Source organism: Hippichthys cyanospilos, chromosome 15, assembly GCF_059441005.1.
Source record: "Hippichthys cyanospilos isolate Australia breed blue-spotted pipefish chromosome 15, RoL_Hcya_1.0, whole genome shotgun sequence".
In the NCBI taxonomy this organism is placed as follows: domain Eukaryota; kingdom Metazoa; phylum Chordata; class Actinopteri; order Syngnathiformes; family Syngnathidae; genus Hippichthys; species Hippichthys cyanospilos.
Genome location: NC_142383.1, coordinates 4,726,344 through 4,749,703, shown reverse-complemented (window position 1 = coordinate 4,749,703; position 23,360 = coordinate 4,726,344). Strand labels below are relative to the sequence as shown.

Sequence of the window (23,360 nt, the reverse complement as noted above, 5' to 3'; positions counted from 1 at the left end):
CAAACTTGTAATGCATTATTTATTACTTATTAGTGTCATTTAAAAGTAATTAGTTAAATTACAATATTACTCTATTTCAAAGATCAGTGATTCTAAATACAATAGGTTCTATGGTATTTAGGATGAATATTCTATTGAATATTCTATTGAATATTCATCGAACCATCTATTTTCTACTGTCGCTTAGCTTCACAGACTTGCTCATGCCCATCCCAGCTGGCTTCGGGCAGTAGGCGGGGGTACACTGTAAACTGCCAGCCAATTGCAGGCCACACATAGACAAAGAACCATTCACACACCCAATCACACTTAAGGACAATTTAGCATGTCCAATACACCTGCCATGCGTGTTTTTGGAGCGTGGGAGGAAGTGTGTCCGGAGAGAACCCACGCAGGCTTGGGGAGAACATGCAAACACAGAACCGACTTAGAACAGAACAACTTTATTGTCGTTGTACAGCAGGTATACAATGAAATTAGAAACATAAACATTTCTTTTGTGTCTTCAAATCGCCAACACTGATTGACTGACAGTATTTGTGTTTTTATAATTACAGAAAATCCAACCATGAACATGTTTGGTCCGGACAATTTCTTTGTTCACGGGGAACATTAACATATATTAAATAGGGAGAACTATTTTCAGTTACATGTATTCAAGTGTCTCAATGAGCTCGTAATTACTTAAACTGAATTGGAGCTGAAAACAGAAACTACACTGCTGACTGGTTGTCATTCGATCACAGGATAAATTGAGATACAAAGCTTCACATTTACATGTCACTAAGTGTAAAGTAAATCCACACTGCTTGTAAATAAATAAGATATGTGTATCATTTAATTACACGACATATATTTTTATTGGAGCACCTCTTTCAAAATATTTTGAAACACTATCAAATAAGAGCAATTGAAAAAATACTCCGTTGTTGAAGATGCCGAGTCAAATATTTTGTTATTTTTTTGAACAAGCATGCTGAACAATCGGTACAAAAACCACAGAATTGGTTTTACTATTCATTTCAAACTGCTTCTCTAACCACGTCTGTCAAAAAGACATGCCTTTTGGTTGGTATATAAAGGTAGAAGAGATCTCATTTATAAGCTATAGTTTATTTTACTTTTTTGTCTGAACAAAGTACACTCAGACCAAGTTGTCATAACATGCTGTTATCAGCCTGGAATGTTTGAACACTGTAACCACCTCAAACGCCTAAATGCAGATCACTAATGGTTTAATTGATGCACAGTCACTAATGGTTTAATTGATGCACAGAGTACACAAAGCCTTCCCTTCATTCTGGGCCGACGGACAATATCTGCCACCTCCATCAAGTGTGTTTTCGGATTGGTGATGTGCACATCCACGTGTATGTCTCCAGCCTTAGGCTTCGTACTGTCAGATTGACTTTCCACAGCAGACAGCACAAGGTCATCAGATGATGACCAGCTGCCGGGGCTGCCCTGCAGTCACTCCGCTGTCCATATTCATCCTCAGTGAGGTGCGCAGCCCTCACTCACCATTTTGGGATATCCAGTGCTCGGCTGCCAACCAGATGGATATCAGTTTCACAATGAACCGATTTTTTCGTCTTAGATCACTGTTCATTTCCCAATTACTTTAGCCTTACCTTCAAAAGCACTGGCTTGCTCTTAAGCCTCACCAATCAATCACAAACACATAAGATCAAGGGGTTGATTTACTTTCCGGCATTATTTTGTTTGGTTATCATTTTAACAATTATGCAATCGAACATTCATGGGAGTCAAGAACATAGTCAATCGTCAAAGTGGTTTGTTTATATTTGAGATATCTCTCAAAGTTCCCCGGTGCCGATCACGCTATGACCCTCTCCCCCTCTACTCTGTCAACAGAACTGAGCTTGAATGCTTAATAGAAAAGTCGAGGACAGAACGTCAGCAGACTCTTGATGGCAATCATCGGGTTGCTAGAGCGGAAATTGGTGCTGCTGTTTAATGCGTCTGTTTCAGAGAAAACACTCTCAAGCAATGACAAGCACCATCAGCTCACACTGAGTACAGATATACCCTCAGTCTTCCACATTTGCACAGAAGACTGCTTGCTGTTAGTAATTTCATGACACGTACAGAATCCTCTAAATGATGCCAGTATTTGTTATGTCTACCGAATCGTCTAAAATTAATGCCTGTGCTTTTGTTATATCCTCCAGGGTGTGGTACTAGCTCACCTCATTGATGGAGTGACATATTGAGAACCACGAACCATGAACCTTCTTCTTGCTTTTATGCTTAGTTTATCTACTTTAGTTTTCAACTAATGTATTCTTTAGCAATGTATATATCAGACAAAAATAACCCAAGCAAATAAAAAATGGATTTTAAATTGTGACTATTTATTAAAGAAGAAAATAAAAGAACAACCTGACCCTGTTAACTTGCCTCCTTTGTTAAATCGCTAAATGCGACTAATCTTACAATTAAAAGCTGAATCTCATACATTATATCATATATCATATATCATATCATATCATATATCATATCATATTATATCATATCATATATAATATGCATCAAAATGAACAAAATCAAATTGTTCCACTTTCAAGTTCATCAATGATGAAAGTTAACCCAGCAGAAAACCCATGTAGACAGTGTGTATAGACCATGAATTAAAATTGAATACCACGACTAATCTCCAATTCTCACTTGCATGATTTTCTTTTGTGTCTATGCTTGCTTGATTTTCCTTTCGGTGTGTGGCAGTGACTCGAGAAAGATGAGCTGTTGAAACTTGGGTCATTCCTCGCTCTGGCTTGTCCTTTCATAAACTCACAGAATAAGGAGAATGGTGGGAATGTAACAGCACTCTCTTCCTTATATTTGGACCCGACCATAATCCATTTTTCTTGAAGATAGAAGGGCAATTTCTCCACAATTTGACTCACTCCCCTAGCTGTCTCAAGGTAAGCTAAACCAGGTAAGTGTCCATCTTGCTTGGCAGCTTCTAATTCATTGAGGAGGTCTGAAAGCTCCTGGAGCCTGTGAGCATCTTTGCGGGAAATTTTGGGGAATTTTTCTATTCTGGAAAGCAAGGAGTTTTCAATAGCCTCTGGTACGCCGTAGACTTCTTCAAGTCTCGTCCATATCATTCCCAAACCAACAGAAGGGTGCTTTAGGTGGGCTGCATTTACTCTTGTTGCGTGTTGAGAAGATTCGGGGCCCAGCCACTTGATAAGGAGGTTGATTTCTTCATTTGGTGTTAGGCCAACGTCAGCGATGGTATTCTGGAATGTGACCTTCCAGCTAAGATAATTCTCTGGTTTATCATCAAATTTGGTCAGGCCTCCATTCACCAGCTGAATTTTCGCAAGGAACCTGGCAAGATCACTGGTTGCACTGTCAACAGTGTAGTGTTTTGGTTGGGGCAGGGCATGGAAAGCATCTTGCTGCATTACATTTTTTTGCAGTACCTGCCCTCTGTCTTGTGGCAAATGGTGAAATTGAGCGGGTTCTTGTTGGACATGAAGAAGTAATGGAGGGCTAGCTTGTTCCTCCTGGTATGGTGTGACATCATACCGCTGGGAAAAGGAATCACTTTCATTATGGTTAGGTTCCACTTCGCCATGTTTATTTATATATTCACTCACTTTCTGCTCTGGGGTGGTCTGAATAGGAAGGAACCCCAATACTTCTTCAGCTTGTTCTTCCATACTAAACAGGGCAACAACAGACTCCATAACATCCGCTTTGGCAGTAGCTGCATCAGCTTCTTTTTTCTGATGGAGAACACCGAGGCTCGCTTCCAAGCGGGCTTTTTCTATCTTAATGTTCATTTCTTCCTCAGCGTAGGCTAATCGAGCTCTCGCAGCTATGGCCTCAGCCTTAGCGAGTGCTGCTTCCATCCTGGCTCTGGATGAGGCAGATGACCTACTCAAAGAACCTGTTGAGGAGCTAACCGTCAGCTTTGTTGGGGATCTGGAGGATTTAGTTGGGTGGGAGAAGAGCGACCCGGTCTCCCCGTTGCTTTCACCACCGGCATCCATTTTCTCCATTTTGATTACAGAGTAAGGCTGCTGAAATTGAAATGTTTGCGTAATTGGCTTTCCTTGGTTTTATGCACTCACTCGAATTCCTGTTTTGTATTAGGAGTCACTGCCAGCTAAACTACCACTTGTTTTCCAAGGATCAGGCAATTGATCTATTTGGCTGGATTTATCATCAAAAAGTGTCAAACTGCAATTAAAGCACACAGAGGCATGTGGTAAGCATCAAAGCAAATTAACCAAACCAATACATGCACATGCAAACAATTTGTTAACATTCTTGTGAATTAACATTTAAAGTGACTAGTCATGTAACAACATGAAAATAATCTAAAATAGGTCATATTAAAGCTGCAAGATGTGTAAACTTACTCTTATGGACTCTTACCATACTCAAACAAAGGACCAAAGGAACAATGAACACAAATGCAATTAGAGGTTACATTTACCTTTAGTCTGTCATGAACACTCTCCAGATATTCAACTCTAATTATGGGTTGTCATGAAATTTCTTTCAATAACCTCAGGCAAAGCAATTTGCTCATAGAGGCGCCTGAAGTCCAATTCTTTGTGACATTGCCTTGAAATTGGGCTAATAAAGCTTTGTGACATGAAAATGTTTACCTCAGAATACGTGTCATTTACACTTGTGCTGTAAACAGATGTTTTGACAAAGGGCACTGGGTTTCCTCAGTGCAGTACAGTTCAAATTTCAATCCACTAGTATTGTGTGAGTGAAGACAACAGCGGCACAAAAATTAAAAAGAAAATATACTGTATATAGCATATATACCAGTAGTAGTGATAGTCCATCCATCCATACCATGTTGCCTAATTCGAGTTGTGTGTATCTTGAGCTGTTCCCAGCTGACGTGCAAGAGTGGGGGCACCCTTGATGCTTACCAGCTTGCTAATGTCCAGTTGTTATTTTAATACATAGCAATTGTGTTAAAGTCATTGAAATAAACTCACAGTCTTCTGAAATTTCTGCAGGTCCTTGGAATTATTCTCTACAACTATACAATTAACCTGATGGGAAAAAAAATGCACTGCAAAAACAAATCAATTTCGAGCTTAGCTTTTATACTTGTGTGCGTGTATGCGTGTGCTTGTGTGTGTCTGCGTGTGTGTGTGTGTGAGTGTGCCCTTGATTTTTGCCACAAGGTGGGAACCAAATCCTATATATGTTTGCATATATGTGCTATATTTGTTTTTAGTGCTGTTATGGTTTATTTTATTGAAACACTTTGTTTCTCAAAAAAACAATCTTTACCATTCTCACTTGCAAATGAAGTGTGGAGAAAGCAAATGGTAATTGTTGTTATTGCCCGCCAAGTTGTCTTCTCTGCAGGATATCGCAACAATCCTTTCAAACTTTGGGATGCAAATGTGCAATTAGTGTTGATCACTTTGTCAGTCAAGCTAAAAGATCAAGACAGCACAGAGAAACTACATCTGAATGTATAAACAAGAAGAGCTGGAAAAGAACAGGCACCATTCTTTCAAATGGCTTGTAAAATGATCTTTCAAGCTTGTCAACTTGGTCACAACTGGCAATAATATTCATTGATTAAACATATTTGTCATCATTGTATCTGAAAAAAGTGTCCCCCACATCACAGCATCCAAACTTATAGCTCTCTCAAATCTTACAATTTGATGACAGAAAGTAAAGTGTGCTTGGCAAAACATATACAGTGGTTTGAGTTTTGTTGCGTTTGCTTGTCCATGTCAGCGTCTCCTTTAGTTTGATTTAGTCTAGTAATGCTTCTGTACCGGGTCTCTTGTTGACACAATCAGCTCTAACCCCCGTGTCTTAACCAGGTGTTCCTTTTTGTCTCGTTAGTCTGCTTGTATTTAGTCCCCAGTTTCCCTTCAGTCTTTGAGGGCTTTTTTTTTTGTTTGTTTTCTTTTTCTTTCCAGCATACAGTGTATTTGAGTTCCTAGTTTTTGTTGCTGCTTTGTGTTTTCATTCTAAATGCCTAGTTTGCCTTTTTGTTTTATTTTTTGTGAGTAAATATACATTGTTTGAATTTATCCTTCACTTCTGCCTGGTGTTCCAGTTTCCTTGCATTTGGGTCCCCCACCCCCAGGCCAACCTGACTGTATGGGGGTGAATGACAACCTTTAAGCGAATATAATTCAATTTTTTCTATTTTAATAATGTTTTCAGCCGTTAACATTGCACTGAGAAAGATAACAAACAATTTCCAACATTTTAAATTGATCAGTGATAATGTGATTTATCAGGTTTAGACTCAATGTCAGCAATAATACACTGTGTATATATGAAGGATGAATGAACATATTTAAGAATCAGAAAAACTAAAAGAGATGGCAAGATGCAAAGTTAAAGAAGCACATTTGTCCCAGTGTAGAAATATTGCTTTGTGTTGGACAGACATTGACACTTCTCATACAAGATGCTTAAAAGTTTTCACACATTCCTTGTGTGTGTTTGTGTGTGTGTGTGTGTGTGTATGTGTGTGCGTGTGCGTGCGTGTGTGTGCGTGTGTGTGTGTGCGTGTGTGTGTGTGTATGTGTGTGGTTGTGAAAGGCCATAAAACAACTGGGTGCCTACATTGCCTCTGCAGGGCAAGTTTGACTGAACAATTCTAGTCTGGTGTTCGAAGTTCCGTTCAGCCAACCATTTACCAACACATGTATCCCAGTCAGAGAAATGGAAAGTTGAGCACTCTCAATCTGATTTAGTTTGAGAGACAGATTCCAACATAGGCTTCGTCCATTCCCTAACGGATTTACTCATATTAATTCTATTTAAATGAATTCAAAGCGAATACATTTCCAGATGCCATCACTGATTGTGATTCTTAAAAGAGGATCCCGATTCATGCCAGGGCACTGAGAAAGGAGTCCAAAGAGTTGAATAAGTTTGATTTGATGCCTAAATATTAGAAAATAATAACAGTAACTGATCAACAACAAGGGTTTTTTCGCTAATCATTTCTTCATGCCTTCTTCTTCTCGGTTTTGTTCGTCTTAAATCAGGCATTCGTATAAAATAAATAAGTGGGGTCAAGTTGCAAAAACCAAAAGCTCACAAGAAAAACTTTGTTTCAGACACTGCTGGTGATGAAAAATAACAACGAAAAATAAATTTAAAAAAATAATCAAAAATAAATAATACCTGTTCATTTTGTGTGATAGGTGCCAGCTGCGGTCCTCTCAAATACACCTCCGTATTCTTGTGTTTCACAAGGCCTTTGATCAGGTAATTGCCCCTCCGGCTCCCAGAGTTTGCATCTCCCATATGTTTCTATGGCAACCACCTCTCCAGCATCCATTTGGGTGTCCCCTCCACTGCCTTTCAAGATATGTTGTTTGTATAAAACTGAGAGTGACAGAGGGAAAGGGCATTTGGAGACACACCCTCACCCCTGTAAAAACAGCTTTTTAGATGGACTGGTGATATGCATGACATCATAAATAAAATAAATAAAATAAATAAAATAAATAAAATAAATAAATGAAATTGCCATTTTTTCCACAATCCATGCACACATAACATGATCATACTTACAATTTGCACCATGATCTCGTGTCACTGTCCTATATGTTCGTTTATTCCCCCTGCCTCTCATGAGCATAATCAAAATTTATCATTTGCATTTACATGCATTTACCTCTTTAGGAGTAATGAACCATACAATTATTTTCTACCACTTATGGGCATTTTGCAGGACAGAAACCATCCTTTGTGTGTTTTGAAAATTCACACGCATGGCTTTCCAAGGGAGAGTTTTTACAGGAGAAAATAAAAGGTACATATTTTCAGACCCATCTCTTTCATGCTGTGAATAAATGAGTATTGTAGATAAAAAAAAAACAAACAACAATAAAAACTCGTGGTCGCTATCTCAATAGAGATTTGAATGAAGGTATTCAGCCAAACTCAAAGTACATTTGATCATGTCAATTTTGAATCTGGCAACTAATATTTGGAAAAAAAAAAGTCAATATAACCCATGACCTATATAAAAAAAAATCTCAAAAAATCAATAAATACCCATATTATTTTTAATGCCTGTTTAATTAGAGTCTCACAGATGAACCCAGTACAACAAGTTTTCATAGGTTTAGTCTTAATATGATAGCTGCAGAATTAATAATGGTGACCTGATTTTTACAATGATTGTAGATTGCAGAGAAGTGCAGCTTGAATTGGACATTACAGAACAATATGAGGACCGTATAGCTTTATCAATGAACATACCTTATTTTATACCGGTTTGCATGGTGATGATGTCATATAGGCAATATAATTTTTTGTTTTAGGATCAGTCGCTGTCGAGGAATGGGGGATTTACGGTCTGCAGAAATGACACTTGATGATTTTCTTAAAAGCCCCCTGAAAGTCTTTGTTGAAGTAGGCGTAAATGATGGGATTGAGCAGTGAGTTGGAGTAGCCCAGCCAGTTGATGACGCCCGCCAGCCAGCGGGGCATGTAACACGATTCCTGGCAGAAAGGCATGACTAGGGCGACGATGAAGAAGGGCAGCCAGCACAGGATGAACGTGCCCATGATAATGCCCAGCGTCTTTACAGTCTTGCGCTCCCGAGCCAAGGCGATTTTCCTCTTGGCCTCGGTTGCCTTCTCGTGCCTGCTCTCGAACAACGGCACGGCGCTCGGAGTGTTTGGGAGCGGGAGGTTTCCTTTGAGGCCGCTGTGAACCTCGATGATCTCCAGAGATTCTCCGTCTTCGGCGTGCTTCACCGCGCCGTTGACGCACGGCACCGGCCGCGGCTCCACGCTTCTTTTCCAGCTTTTAGTCTGCGCCTCTCTAGGGGTCTTTTTGTGGAAGAGCGCCGGGGATACAGCCGAGCTGGAATCGGCCACTTTCTTTTTTTCGCTCTTCCGCACAGTTCTCCTAATGCGGAACCTGGCCGCCTTAAATATCCGCCCGTAGAGAACCAGCATGAGAATGAGCGGGATATAGAATGCACCGAAGGTGGAGTAAATGGTGTACCAGAGGTCTTGCCTGATTTTACACTGCTTTGGGTTCTTCCTGTCTTCCTCCACGCTATTCGGCTGAGAGCGCATGATCAGCATAGGAGGCACCGAAATGGAGAACCCAACCAACCAAGTGACGCTGATCAAGACCGCTGCTCTCCGAGGCGTCCTCTTCTTCATGTAGTCTATAGGTTCGGTAATGGCCCAGTATCGGTCCAGCGCGATGGCGCACAGATGCAATATGGACGAGGTGCAGCATAAAACATCCAAAGAGATGAAGATGTCGCAAGGAATTTGTCCGAGAGTCCACCTGTTTAAGACTTGGTAAAGCGCCGCCATGGGCAGAACCAGCACCGAAACCATCAAGTCGGTGACGGCGAGAGAACCGATCAAATAGTTGGCCACATTCTGCAAAGAGCGCTCCAAGGCGATGGCCGCCACGACGCACGCGTTCCCAAAAATTGCGCACAAGATGAGCGCGCAAAGGAGAAAGGAGGTGAGTACTTGATAACTAAATATCACCTCATCGTCCTCGCCTGCTTTGGTGGTTTTGTTAAAAGGGAGCTCTAATTGAGACAGGACTGTCGTGTTGTTTGCGTCCTCCATGCCGGTTTGACATCTATTTAGTGATGCTCCCGGTTGGCACAGAGCGCACTGTCCCACTTTGAAGCGCACATAGCGGACGACTCCACTGATTGAGGCTCACGGCTTAGCGAGATGGCGCTTATTTATACCAGTGCGTCACTGTGGGTGAGGGTGCAAAGAGAAAGCTTAGACCCCTGAATATACTTGCTTTTGTACATATCAGTAGTGATAGTTTGCAGGGATTATGTTGTCCATTAAGAAGTTCTTGTCTTCCTAATTATTACTAAAAAAAGAGGTAAAATATTATGATTGGATTGAATGCAAATATTTACACAAAGTACCTGATTATCCCTGTATGTCTGTGTCTTTCGTCTAAACATAAAATGCCTCCAAATCTCAAAATGGATAGATAGACAGATAGATAGACAGATAGATAGATAGATAGATAGATAGATAGATAGATAGATAGATAGATAGATAGATAGATAGATAGATAGATAGATAGATAGATAGATAGATAGATAGATAGATAGATAGATAGATAGATAGATAGATGATAAATAAAATATATGACACGTATTACGTGTTTATAAGTCTAGGATGTTGGTAAATTAGTTTAAAAAAATCTCACTGGGCTTTTTTGTCCCATTGGTATTTTATAATAATAATAATAATAATAATAATAATAATAATAATAATAATAATAATAATAATAATAATAATAATATAAACGTGCAAGGGAAGTGAAAATGATCTCCAAACGTCTACAATACATATAGAAATCAGTGTAATTTAGCATGCATATACAGCACATATTAATAGAATTCTGCAGTACTAGATGGTTAATTCACGAGAAATTGTACAACGCAACCTACCTAGTTGACAATTGGTCCAGCACTGGCTTGTTGTGAATGGAAAGTGTAAAAATGAAACTAGATGGGCTATAATCTATAGATAATTGTGTAATGAACCGCTGGGATGCCATTTCATCTTTTTGCTACCATTCCTATACCCACAGCCATATTTCTTACAAGCTGTGGGCTGCAATGTCGCAACAGGGGTGTAAGGGTTGGTATTATTTTTAAAAACAATTTTTAACAATTATCCATTGACGTGACTGTTTATACGCTAATTATATATTTTGTCTTATTCGTGTTGCCGTAGCGCGTTGCGCTTTACAGGAAGTGTTCCTAGTGTTTTTGTGGCACAATTTTTGCTTTACATTTTCTTTTTGTACGAACGAGGCGAGGAAACGTCTTCATGTATCGACACATTTTACTAACGATGCCAGTTTTGTGGACATTACTTTTCCTCCCACGCCATCTGGGTAAAACTTTTTTTTTTTTTTTTTTTACTGTAATGGAGTATGCTGTTATTTAATTATTTATTTATGTATTTATTTATTAATTTATTTTAGCTTTGAGTTGATAAGTTGAAGTTACCTCCTACAAAGCAACTCAAGAGATTTAATACAGGGTAGTTGCTAAAATGTGACTTCAATTGCACATTTGTAATGTTTTTCAGCACTGACATAACTGGTAGGAAACAAAGTGAGAAAAAACAGCAATGCTTCGCTGCAGGAAATGCCGGAAGGTTGTCATCGAATGTTTACAAGAGGTAATACATAACTTAAACTTTGTATATTAAGTTCTCGATGCATCTCTACTAGTTGTACAACGCAGAATGGCGCTATGATAAATCTAAAATCGAAACACGGTACAATGACTCACAAACGATTAATTGCAGTCTAAAATGTGTCTACTGCATTAAAAATAATACACTCAAAGATTGCCATTATCTTGCTTGGAATAAAGACTGGTGTTGTGACTGATAATGGCATCGAGAATTGCAGGGAATTGTAATTGGACAATTTAGAGTAATTCAAATGTGTTTCTGTAATTTAGAATAATGTTGACATCACAAAAATCGGGTCACGTTAAAAATGTCCTACTTATTGTATGTTTCCAGATTGAGTTCACAGATGAAAGTTCAAAGGCAGCTTGCAGCATTTGGCACATGGATGTTGACACACTTCCAGAGTGGATATTGAACTCATTGCACCTGGTACAATGCACAAGTCAACGTGGCGAAGACTGATTATTAACTGACGTGAACATAAAACGCCAGAACTCCTTAAATTGTGTTTCTCCAAGTTATTGTTTTCTTCTTAGGCCCAGTGGACTGCAGGGAGGCTGAACTGTAGGAACTGCGGGTTTCGTCTGGGAGGCTTCAATTTCATCCGTCGAAATGACTGTCCTTGTGGCCGGGATGCCACTGTCCACTTCAGCAAATGTCGTGTAGACCTTGACCACAAGCAGAACCATCTCATAGTCCAGCCAAGATGGTCGAGGCCAGACATGAGACTGCTACTGACAGAGAGCTCTCAGGATAAACGAGAGAGGCCCAAATTGAATAGAAAAGACAGTTTACAGCTCAACACTGTTGCTGACATGTACCTGCTCGATCCCGGTGAAGCCTCACAAGTCACACCCAAAGGTGAAATGCACAGTTCTTTATTTCATCTCATAGGAGGAAGTACTGCTTGGAGGAAGACTCTTATTTGTTTCTGGTTTACAGAAGACTTTACATTCAGGTCTGCAGTCCTTCCTGTGTTGTATCCTATTGACCAAGACGTTGAAACCACCATCAATGCTGTCACTGGTTGCTCATCTGTCTCTGCTGCAAGACCGGTACCTCTGGAATGTCAGATGGTGCAAAGTGAGGAAGATGAAGATTCCTCTGCTGAAAATGCCCAAGAGGAGATTTCACCATCCCTCAGAGGAGCTCCCATTCCTTATAATACTGCTGAGGAGGAAGAGGAGATTATGGTATGTTACCATTACTTGTGAATTATCAAATTATTTACCATGCAAGAAGCTTGGCTTACACTGATTTTGTTGCCCACTAAATCCTGTGGGGGAAATAACAAGCTATCAAAACAATTGCAAAGAAAAACAAAAAAAATAACATTTTGTGACTTGTCATACGCACGACTTGTCATATACAGTAGGTCAAAGCAATCACCCACTAATATTTATATTATTAGAATATTATAATACAATTTATAATAAATATACTATTGTATATATATTAATATTTATTATATCTTGGTTGGACTGGTTGTGGCTCGTTTCTTTTTATGACAAAGAAAACAGCAACACCATTTATTCATTTAAAGGGGAAGTCAAACCCAATGTTTTTTTTTTTTTTTTTTTTTTTTTAACAATAATATATTCCATGCAGCTTCACCTGTCTAAAATCAGTTTTCTGATTAATTTTGCGATTGTAAAATATGAATTAAAGGGATACTAAATGTATTTAGGTATTTCCAGCAGTAAAAAAAATATATTTTGTCTATAAATAATTTGTAACTCAACTATTTTTCATGCTAATTTGCTTTCAGTTAATACTTTTAAAAACAAACATTGGCAATTTCTGTCGATTAAAAATGTCGTCACGTACTCAGGTCACAACCACTCACCGATCAGCTTGTGAACAGCTTGCAAAACCAGAAAACATTTGAGCTGCGATGGTCGTTATCTGAGCTTTTAGCGTGTGTTATTTCACTCAACAGCAAGTAGAAACATGTGTTTAAATGTATTAATTGTACATGAAAAGAAATGTAGTCATCAAATTAATTATGGACAAAATATTAAGTTTTTTACTGCTGAAAATTGCAAATACGTCTAGTATCCCGCAAAGTAGCAAAATTCAACATTTTTTTTAAACCCTTCCTGGGGGGTGGTCATTTTGCCACTTGGCTTTGACTGAAAATGACATAATTTGCTCAGGGCTCAGATAATGACCAATCACTGCTCAGCTTGCAAATGTCACATGACCTGAAAAGTGTAGCGGCTTTTGTAGTGACTGTGAGATGGTAAAATTGTATATGTTGACGGGTGAAGACTGGATGTTGGGACGGGACTTTCCACCGGCCCAGAAAAATAAACTGTCCGAAGGGGAAATCCATGAGTTTTTTTTGACTTTATGATTCTGAGCCAAAGATTAAAAGAAATAAAAATGGTGGGGTGTATCAGGAAAGGCATCTGAAATTGTAAACTCTTGAACAAATCTTGTAAGTAGACGTCCTGTGACGACACCTCATCGTACATTAGACACAAATACCTGTTCCAATATTACAATGACAACTTGGTAGTACGTAGTAGTTTTATTAGTTGCAGTACTTTGATGATCCTAATGGGTTTGTGCAACCCTATTCAGCCTGGATCCTTGCTGGCCTCCACAGCTTCACACAGACAAAGAAAGCGAGAGAAGAACCATCTAAAAAGCCAGCGGCGGAAGCAGAGGCGGCGTGAAAAATGGCTGCTGAATCAGGTAAGGGACATGTTTATACTCATGTTACATATCACACTATTGTTCCTTGCTTAAGAATGTAATGTTGTGTTTGCAAATTTCTCCTTTGTGGGACTATCATTATTAACCTATAAAATGTATTTTATCTTATCATTTCTGAGCAGAAACATATTTTACTGTTTAGTATTTGGCTTGACAAATCTCTGATGTCAAAACAGTCCAAATATTTTTTTCGGATGACAGGTTCAATAATCTACTACTAGAGAGATAGTTGGTCCTCACACAACCCACTGTATTTTGATGTGTGCCTGTTAAGAACAAATGTATGTAGTCATTATTATAAATGAACCAAAATGATGACATCACAAGTAGGTGCAACTCAGGGCAGTTCCCTTACATTTTCAGAAATAGGTAAAAATTTACAGTCGTACCTTGATATACCCTATTTTTTTATTAATGTGCATTAGGTATGAGCAGCTTCTTATTGTTGCACAACTATTTCATGATCTAGACCAGGGGTCACCAATGAGGTGCCCGCGACGATCAAATGAGTGGCTCGCAGGCCCATAAGGCCAACAGCTCACAAGTGATCATACAGCATGATTTTCTAGGAATGTTAAAAACAACTATATTTCACTTCATTTACATATTTACGACAGTTGTTCCTTAATTATTGTGAGAAATCATGAACATGATCGGTGTCTTCACATAAACTGGAGCCTTTCGTATTACTCAGTACCAAAGAAGTAGCACTCACTTTCACAAAAGTTGGTGACCCCTGATCTAGACAATTAGTCATACATAATTACAAAACATAAACATTAACAAAGAGCATGGAAATAAGACTTTAACACTGGCCAACTGACTGATGCATGATGTCACTTGGCCATACCCCATTAAAAGCACACCAACATTCAAATGCACTATGGTGTGTGTGTGTATAAACTTTTTTGTTACAGTATACTTTGTAAGCCATTTTTTTCTTGACATAACTCTTTTAACATACTTTTATTTTTGCACTTCATCAATACAGTCCTTTTTTTTTTAAATGAAAAATTGATTTGGCATCTGACTAAATTAAGTTTCGAGCATGGTCACATAAAGAATTAATCTTGTAAGTCAACATACCGCCGTAGTTATGTTGAGAGTAAATAAAATATCCCATGGTAAGTATTGTTGTGTGTGTCCAGGCAAGCATTTTGAGTGATTTGATCCTCAACGGCGATAAAGAGGAGGAGGGAGACAGGCAAGGCCTCACGTGTGCAGTGTGTCTCGACGTCTACTTCCACCCTTACAGCTGCCAACCTTGCAGTCACGTCTTCTGCGAGCCGTGTCTCCGCAGACTCGCAAAGGACCGAGAGGAAAACACGCCCTGCCCTCTCTGCCGCGCCATCATCTCACACACAAAATTTCACACAGGTAAGCCAGTACTTCCATGTATATCTGATACATACTACTCGTAAATCGACTCTACATACTATGGTACCTCAATTTATGAGTACTCCAACCTTTGCCATTTTTTTTTTTTTTTTAGCTGTGACTCATAGATGTATATCTACTTTTATAAAATAGAAATTTATAATATTTATACTTTTATAAAAGCAGGTTAAGAAGCACATGTGACTGACTTGCTAAAAGGTCTACTTGTTGGCAAATGTTCATGTTTAAATGACAAGAATAGATACTTTGGTCAAAAATAATGATTTGACATTTCTGCAAAAATACCCTCTTTACGGTTTATATTTGCATTTCCTAGCAGTCAAAAGGTTTAAAATGTAGTCGAAGCATATGACAACAAGTAATTAGTAAATAACGTGAATCATAGTATGTGTAGCTAGTGTGTCTCGGCTTAACTTTCCATGAGTACATCGCCTCTAACGTTACTTCACAAAATATTTTTATAAATGAACAACACAACTAAGAAATGTTGAAAATAATAACGTGACCCTCCAGCACTAAATTGAACAGAAGACTGATGTTTATACAGCGATCCCTCACTACTTCGCGCCTCGCCTATTGCGCCCTCAGTGCATCGTGGATATTTTGGGGGGGAGAAAAAAAAAATATTGCTGAGAAACATGCCAGATGGGCAAGTTATCGATAAATGCACTTGTCACTGGCACTCCTTGGAAGTTGAACTACTACTGCACATATTTACTTTAATCTTAAATGAGTAAACCCTGTACAGTAAATGTACTGGTATGTCCTCTCTTTTCCGTGTCTTCCGTGTCTAGTCACGTGCCTATACGTTTAGCACTTCCTCGGATGTCTGACTAGAGCGAATAACAAGAAGCTTACCGAACATGATCAAAACGCAGAGTTTACGCTTACAATTCCAATTTATTACAAAAGGCAAGAGGATCCAAAAGCTTGCTTTCGTCTCTCCTGTGTCTCTCCTGTAACTGCCTGTGTGTGCTCAGCTCAGCACTCACTCACACGTTACAAACGTGCTGGTAAGCACATTGATTGACAGCTTGGTCTCTGGGAGCCGGTCACGGTATTTTGCTGTTTTCACTTATCCCGGGTTCTGGTCCCAATTAACCGCAAAAAACAAGGGATCACTGTATGGGCATGTTGTTGTCATCATGGGATCTGGATACTAGCAAATGTTCGTTCATCCATCCTTTATCTGGAACAATTACTCTCAACAAGTATGTTTTTGATAATTATATGTAGTTCCAGGATTTAGTTCTTTAATGAGCATTTCTACTTTTAATATAATATAGTCATGCATTTAATTGAGTTGTCACAAACGCGAGGGTGTTAAACGCTCCTTTGTTTACATGTGAATCGAGCTCATTCTACCCTAAGAAATCTGACAGTATAGCTATTTAGTGTTTACTAAGGACAACATGCCATCAGTGCCAAGTGAACCACATGCGTGTGTGAGAAGTTCATTTTATTCTGTATCGTGGGATGAAAACAATGAAGATGAAAAAGATCATCGCGATTGTACCCCCTCGCCCATAACGCATGCAGCACATAGGGGAAGTGACTAGTAAATACTGGACATTATACATAAAGTGTCAATGGTTTTTTGGGGGGGATTTTGATGAATACAAATGTATTTTGTGGCTTTTTTAATATAAAGGATCTATGATAAAATATTAATAAACTCGTCACAGGCCTCACCAAATGCCAAGTTGTATGATACAAAATTCTAAAAAACAGTACAGTGGGCCCCCGGGTTACGAACTTGATCCGTTCAGCGGCTACGCTCGTATCTCGAATTGCTCGTATAGCGGGCAATCCAAACCCATGTTAATTCGTGAATGCGTGCAACGCGCAGAAGCCTTAGGTGAAATCATCACGCTGTATACATATATTAATATTGAGTGACATAATCTGCTGTACAGTTGCATTAAATAACAAATACAAAGGAAAAATGACTTTTACCTTTGGAAAGACGTGACTTGGGCTGAGATAAGCAGAGATGAGCAGAGATGAATGCTCGAAGTCAATACGGTAAATCAGATATGCTATTGGTCTTACAGTGTCACAGTAACTTTTTCAGTCAGGGTTTTCTCTACTTCCTTCCATCCCAACCAGCTGTGCCATCAAGCTAGATAAAGGCGTTCGGCCAATAGCATATCGGCACTTCTGTGATTGACGTGTGACGCCGGCCAATAGCATCTCCGTGAGTGAGACCGGGTGACCTTAATCGACCAATAGCATATTGGCGTCTCCTTGACTGACTGATAATTATTCGCACTTTTTTTTTAAACGGTTGGAATGTATTGACATCTTATTGATTAAAACACATTTAAACCTGTGACGATTTTTTGTCCTGCAATCGGCACACTTAATTTCATGTCAGCTGTTTTTCCCGACGTGAATTGAGCTGGGTGGAGGCGGAGAGGAGGTTGTGTGTGTTGTATTGACTAGGCACCACACTTATAGCTTGTTCGAGCGTCAGTTCACTGTTGGTTTCAACTCACAGAATTGCAACAATGGCTCTGTCCCAATGCATGCCGGGAGGTCGCTGACTAACATGACATGCAGTTTGGTCAAGCAACCATTATATAGCACTGCAATATCACCCGTAACAGGGTGCAGTGATTAACGTTTAGAGATAATACGGCAACGCAGCTAGGCTATTGCTCTTACAGTGTTACAGTAACTCTTTCAGTCAGGGTGCAAATCACGCAGATACTAAAACATCATCCTCTTATTTCTTTCTTTACCGCTGCTAGTAATTTTAGAAGCTATGTCTAACAGATAAAGTTTGCAAAGTCTTCACAACATTCCGTTTTTCACTAATTTTCTCTCCTTCCTTCCATCCTGTCCCATCAAGCTAGATAAGGCGTTCGGCCAATAGCATATCGGCATTTCTGTGATTGACGTGTGACGCCGGCCAATAGCATCTCCGTGAGTGAGACCGGGTGACCTTAATCGACCAATAGCATATTGGCGTCTCCTTGACTGACTGATAATTATTCGCACTTTTTTTTAAACGGTTGGAATGTATTGACAATTAATTAAAAAAAAAACACACATTTAAACCAATGACAATTCTTTGTCCTGCAATCGGCACATTTAATTTCATGTCAGCTGTTTTTCCCTTTAGCTGTACAAACACTACACTTAAATGGTAATTATATTTAGACACCGTGAGTGAGACAGTCAGTGTGAGGTTGTAAGACCAATAGCGTTCACGTTACCGTTTAAGTGTCTGTTCATGATTGTAGATGACGCAACTGCTGAATATGTGGACGCAGTTAGGCGAGAACATTTCTACATACTCAATGGCTGGTTTGTCGGGATGCTCGTAAGGCGAGAGGTTTGCTCGTAAGCGGAGGACAAAAATCTCCCTGATCCACGCTCGTAAGGCGAATTGTTCGCAAATCAGGGTGCTCGTAAGCCGGGGGCTGACTGTATTTCCCAATATTACATCATTAAAAACAATTGATGTTCTTAATTCTTTCCAGTGGTCTTTCAACACTTCCTGAATGTCTGAGGTCAATATCTTCCTGAAGTACTGGTTGCACCATGTACAAACACATGATAAACATGTTTTTCTAAAAGTTAGGGCTATCATCCTGTGAACATTCAAATTGCTGTAAATGTTTTAGGTAGCTTTGTGTATTATATAAAGGGAATTAAATGCACCCAAATATAGGTAATGATCAGAATTTATGAGACACTTCCAAGTTTGGGATCCACAAATTTTGTCAACAGTTTGTGTTGTGCTCTAAGCTATTCACTTTTGCGAAAAATAGGGCTAAGTTTCGGTGCTCCACTCCATTTCCCTACAGATCACCTAATATTTCAATTTTTTCTCTCTACACGCAGCAGATTTGCTTTTAGTGTTGACATATAGACTTCCCAGTGTTCTTTTAAATTCATTGATTTTTTTTTTTTAAAGTTTTTTAAGCTTCCTATCGGGCTGAGTACTGCTCTTATTTAAGGCAATTGGAATACATTTTTTACATGTTAGAAATTTTATTGTATGTATTGTATGAAATGTACACCAAAGAAATATTAATTGACGAATACGATTTTTTTCCCCAAAAAGATAGCTGAATATTGATAAGGTTGTGTACATGCTTCAGTCCTTCACTCTGCCACTAGTGCATTCCATTCATTTCATTAAGAATGTTTTTTTTTTGAGACGTGAGAGATTTGAGTTAGTAGCTTTGCCAAATGTTGAAATGAGACTCGTAAGTCAAGTTAGCTCTGTGCTCCTACTTGCTTCCTACTTGTCAGAGCTCAACCGGAAAGTTGAAGACTCCTTCCCGAGAGTGTACCGCGCCCGCGAGCAGCACTTCAAAAATGCCTCATGTGTACAATGGCCTCTGCCCAGCTGCTGCAAACCATTCCCAAACTTGTGGGGTGAGTAACTGTCATATTGTGTGTATGCATTCTCTTACTCTCTCTATATGTATATGTGCTAGTATTTTACCATTCATTTCTTCAACTGGAAAATCAAGACATCACGTCACAGGTTATTTGAAAGTTGCTGGGTTGCTTCTATTACATATTTTGCTATTTGGTATAAAAACATGGTGACTCGAAAAACAAATGTCAACAAAAGACCAAATAACATATCCACTTGATAATGACTGATACTTTATAAATTTTTGAAATTCAACATTTTTTTAACCTGAATTTGAACTGTGAGATTTTAGATAGCTCTCTCCCCATGAATCATTTTTCAGTGAGATAACGTGACGTCAAACCCACAGAAGACAAATTTGACTTAGCCATGTAATCCAATTGTTCTTGGGGGCACTCGAGCACTGTTAACTGTGTTAAACACTGGTAACAGGCCTGCAATTAAGTCATTTTGGAGTGCCCTGAATTGGCTGAAAGGGTTAGGGACAATTTGCTGTTGTTAACATTGTGAGTCGCAACGTTCAATTCACTCCGGGAGGGAGCAACAGTTTGTGCAGTAGAAAATCAAGTCGCCACGATAGCAACATGCGTCCAGGAAGAACTTCAAAATTAAAGCTTAGCAAGGGGGTGGAGTGCATAAATTATTTGGTATGGTAAGGTTTACTTTGAAGCATTGGCATGATTTCTCGGCACGTTTCAACACGCACTTTCATACAACATTCTCCTGCATATTCCATTGCATTCGTGGCACAACAATCAAACAGAATTAAACAAAATATCTCGTGCTGTGAAGGGACGAGATATCTTGTGGCGTTCTTATCTCGCGAGAACTCGTCATACAAAATCTTTTCCCATCCCTAATTTGTAATGTAAAATTTGACACCAAATCATTTTTGCACAACTGTATCTAGGAACCCAACAGCTTTTTTTTTCCTGAAACACTGACAATTTTCATAATGCATCAAGTATGGTAACAGCCTATGATAGTCGGGATTTTTCAACACGAAGCAGACAAATATAGTATCACACCTTGACATTATACATTAAGTGTAGTAAGAGGTAAGGTTGGTCACGGAGAGCAAATATAGAGGCGACTTGGAGAAATGTAGCATGCAGTGGTTCTTACCGTTATGCACAAACCAATGCTGAAGGGTGCATGATAAGACGAGCGCTAAAAAGGAATTGTCACAAGAAGGTCCTGGGTTCAAAGCTGAGCTACCCTAATGAATCACTTTGGGTGCCCCATTGTCATCTGATCTTTTTTCTTTCAGGATATAGGAGGCATGCAGGAAGGGCTCGCTGGAGTTGGCACTTTGCCCATGTCGGCTTCGCGCCGCAGACTTTCAACATCTCTGACATCTGTGGCTGGTTTTTTGACATTGGACTGGCCATAGTGAACAACTATTCAGCTGGCTTTGTTGTTGCTCTTTATATCTTTGTACTACTTGTGTATTTAACACTTACACTTTAAAATGGAACTTTTCCATTTTTCTTTTGTGAAAAGTGTTCCTTCTGTTAACTGCATAGTTGAATGCTGGCTAGAGTTAAATCCTAAATTTTACTGTGTATTTTTTCATAAATAGTGGCAAGGTTGACGAGCATGGCATTTGTTGATCCAGTAATTCCCAACCAGTGTTCATGGCACATTATTGTGCTGTGTGAGAATCAAGACTTTTTTTTTCCCTATGTGAAATATGTGCCTTGACTCAATAATGGTTCTGAAACACTGTTAGACATTTTGTGAATACAAAAGTATAGAATGCAATATTTGTTGTGTGTTGATGTCATACAAATTTTGCAATACAGTTGATCTTGTCTCTGGGTTTTATTTTAGTGTAGACAAAATCAGCCATAATTAATCATGGAAGATGCATAGGAATTTTAAAGAAAACATAAAATTTTCTGCACTAATGATTACACTGTAAACATTTAAAACTATGCTTCTAATTTTAAATAATTGGTAATAATAGATTTTTTAGCCCCGCACAGGTGTGAATATGTGACGCTTAAATATTTCAGACTCAATTTGAAATTAGTATAAACACAGATAGTTGTGTTTATAAAAACACACAATTCTGGTCAAAGTATAGTACTGATTCACCTCCTATACTTAAGTAAATGTATAAAAAAATACAGACTTGGGAATAATGAGTACAAAACAAGGAACTACAGTTTTTTTTTTGTTTTTTTACAAATATATACAGGGTATGTGATAGCTTGGCACAAAAACACACCTTTAACTTACATAACTTTTATTAACTTGCATTATTTGTAGCGACAAAGGGGGAAAGTAAATTAAACCAAAATATTTAAAAATAACTGTTTAAATATTACAATTTGTGCATTTTTGATCAGACAGATATTTTAAACTTTTTTTTTTATTTGGAGATGGAGGTTGAAAAATATGGCGTGCCTATTATGACAAAATAGTTATGTAAATGTAGATGGTGAAATAACATATCAGGAATATTTCATTCCATTCAGGTAGATCACCTCAATCAAAATTGAAGGGCTAAATCTGTAGTCTGGGATTGACATAAATATTTTGCGACATTTCTGACACACCTCACATACCTGAAACTGGTACTTGTACTGTTGGCCTACGCAGCTGATCTATATCACTTGATCTATAGGGATTATTACATTCATTTTGTAACAATTGTTTTCACATACAATTGAAACCTTTAAAAACATATTTTTCCACTATTTTGTCCACTGGAAATGACATCCCCTGTGCTCAGGTATAGCTCATCTGTTTTCTGGGTTTCGACATGAACCGTGATTGGTTTTTACGTGCACCCTGATTACATCCAATGTAATTTTCAGCTCGCAAATGACTATGTATTTTAGTAGGTAGTTATGTACATGAAAATAATTTATTTATATTAATTAAAGACAGGAGGGTGGTAGAGTGGTTAGCACTTCTGCCTCATAGTTCAGAGTGCCAACGTTCAATTCCAGCTCGCTTTGACCTCCCTGTGTTTGAGTTTGCATGTTGCACCCATGCATGTGTGGGTTTTTTCTGGGCTCTCTGGCTTCCTCCAACATTCCAAAAACATGCCTGATAGAAATCACCGGTGTCAAACTCAATGCCGCGGGGCCAGATCCGGCCCACCACATTGTTTTATGTGGTCCTTGAAAGCAAATCAAGTCAATTCCCATGACCCCTCACTAAACCCATTTTCAGAATTTTACCTACTCATGTGTAATAAAAAGTAAAGTTGAGAGTTTTCTGTATATTTTGGTTAGATTTGTTGCAATAACTACAATGATATTTCAACAAACTCTTGTCCTTCTGCTTTCAAAACTACTAAGGCATTGATTTGTTAAAATCAAGTCAATTAAAAAAAAAGATTTTGGTTTCCTCATCTTATCGGCCCAGTAAGGGAAGTCGTGATTACAAGATGACCCGTGATAAAAATGAGTTTGACACCCCTGCTCCAAATTGTCCTTAGGTGTGATTGGCATTGTGAATGGCTGTTCATCCCTGTGTGCCCTGCAATTGCCTGACAACTAGTTCAACTAGTTCAGAATGTCCCCTGCCTACTACCCGTAGAAATCTGGGATAGACACCAGCGACCCTGGTGAGGATGAGTGGCTAGAGAATGGATGGATAATTATAGACAACA

The 23,360-nt window shown here is 38.8% G+C and overlaps 3 protein-coding genes across 7 annotated transcripts; 1 reads left to right on the top strand and 2 right to left on the bottom strand.

The window, feature by feature from the left end:
- Positions 1-2,354: 2,354 nt before the first annotated feature.
- LOC148411429 (uncharacterized) lies at positions 2,355-4,954 on the bottom strand. Of its 3 annotated transcripts, none has more exons than XM_088435289.1 (2): positions 4,819-4,954; positions 2,355-4,215 (listed from the first exon to the last, which is right to left on the bottom strand). In XM_088435289.1, exon 2 carries the CDS (start codon positions 4,032-4,034, stop codon positions 2,685-2,687), a length of 1,350 nt encoding a protein of 449 aa, XP_088291415.1. In that variant the 5' UTR covers positions 4,035-4,215; positions 4,819-4,954; the 3' UTR covers positions 2,355-2,684. The 3 variants fall into 3 exon arrangements, with proteins under 3 accessions (XP_088291415.1, XP_088291413.1, XP_088291414.1); XM_088435287.1 differs by lacking the exon at positions 4,819-4,954 and adding an exon at positions 4,475-4,583; XM_088435288.1 differs by lacking the exon at positions 4,819-4,954 and adding an exon at positions 4,398-4,475.
- Positions 4,955-8,057: 3,103 nt separating this feature from the next.
- htr1ab (5-hydroxytryptamine (serotonin) receptor 1A b) lies at positions 8,058-9,676 on the bottom strand. Its single transcript, XM_088435916.1, has one exon. It carries the CDS (start codon positions 9,601-9,603, stop codon positions 8,350-8,352), a length of 1,254 nt encoding a protein of 417 aa, XP_088292042.1. The 5' UTR covers positions 9,604-9,676; the 3' UTR covers positions 8,058-8,349.
- rnf180b (ring finger protein 180b) lies at positions 8,536-21,496 on the top strand. Of its 3 annotated transcripts, none has more exons than XM_088435914.1 (9): positions 8,536-9,493; positions 11,107-11,199; positions 11,551-11,646; positions 11,754-12,078; positions 12,160-12,410; positions 13,804-13,917; positions 15,087-15,315; positions 19,603-19,728; positions 21,003-21,496. In XM_088435914.1, exons 2-9 carry the CDS (start codon positions 11,149-11,151, stop codon positions 21,200-21,202), a joined length of 1,392 nt encoding a protein of 463 aa, XP_088292040.1. In that variant the 5' UTR covers positions 8,536-9,493; positions 11,107-11,148; the 3' UTR covers positions 21,203-21,496. The 3 variants fall into 3 exon arrangements, with proteins under 3 accessions (XP_088292040.1, XP_088292041.1, XP_088292038.1); XM_088435915.1 differs by lacking the exon at positions 8,536-9,493 and adding an exon at positions 10,751-10,909 and having other exon boundaries at positions 12,163-12,410; XM_088435912.1 differs by lacking the exon at positions 8,536-9,493 and adding an exon at positions 10,751-10,909.
- The last annotated feature ends 1,864 nt before the right edge of the window (positions 21,497-23,360 follow it).

What these genes read in the sequence shown, in the direction of transcription:
- LOC148411429 (XM_088435289.1), bottom strand. Translation starts at nt 4,034, where the DNA reads ATGGAGAAAATGGATGCCGGTGGTGAAAGCAACGGGGAGACCGGGTCG.
- rnf180b (XM_088435914.1), top strand. Translation starts at nt 11,149, where the DNA reads ATGCTTCGCTGCAGGAAATGCCGGAAGGTTGTCATCGAATGTTTACAA. An exon ending in TCATCGAATGTTTACAAGAG is followed by an intron (nt 11,200 to 11,550) that starts GTAATACATAAC and finishes GTATGTTTCCAG; the next exon opens with ATTGAGTTCACAGATGAAAG. An exon ending in ACCATTCCCAAACTTGTGGG is followed by an intron (nt 19,729 to 21,002) that starts GTGAGTAACTGT and finishes TTTTTCTTTCAG; the next exon opens with GATATAGGAGGCATGCAGGA.
- htr1ab (XM_088435916.1), bottom strand. Translation starts at nt 9,603, where the DNA reads ATGGAGGACGCAAACAACACGACAGTCCTGTCTCAATTAGAGCTCCCT.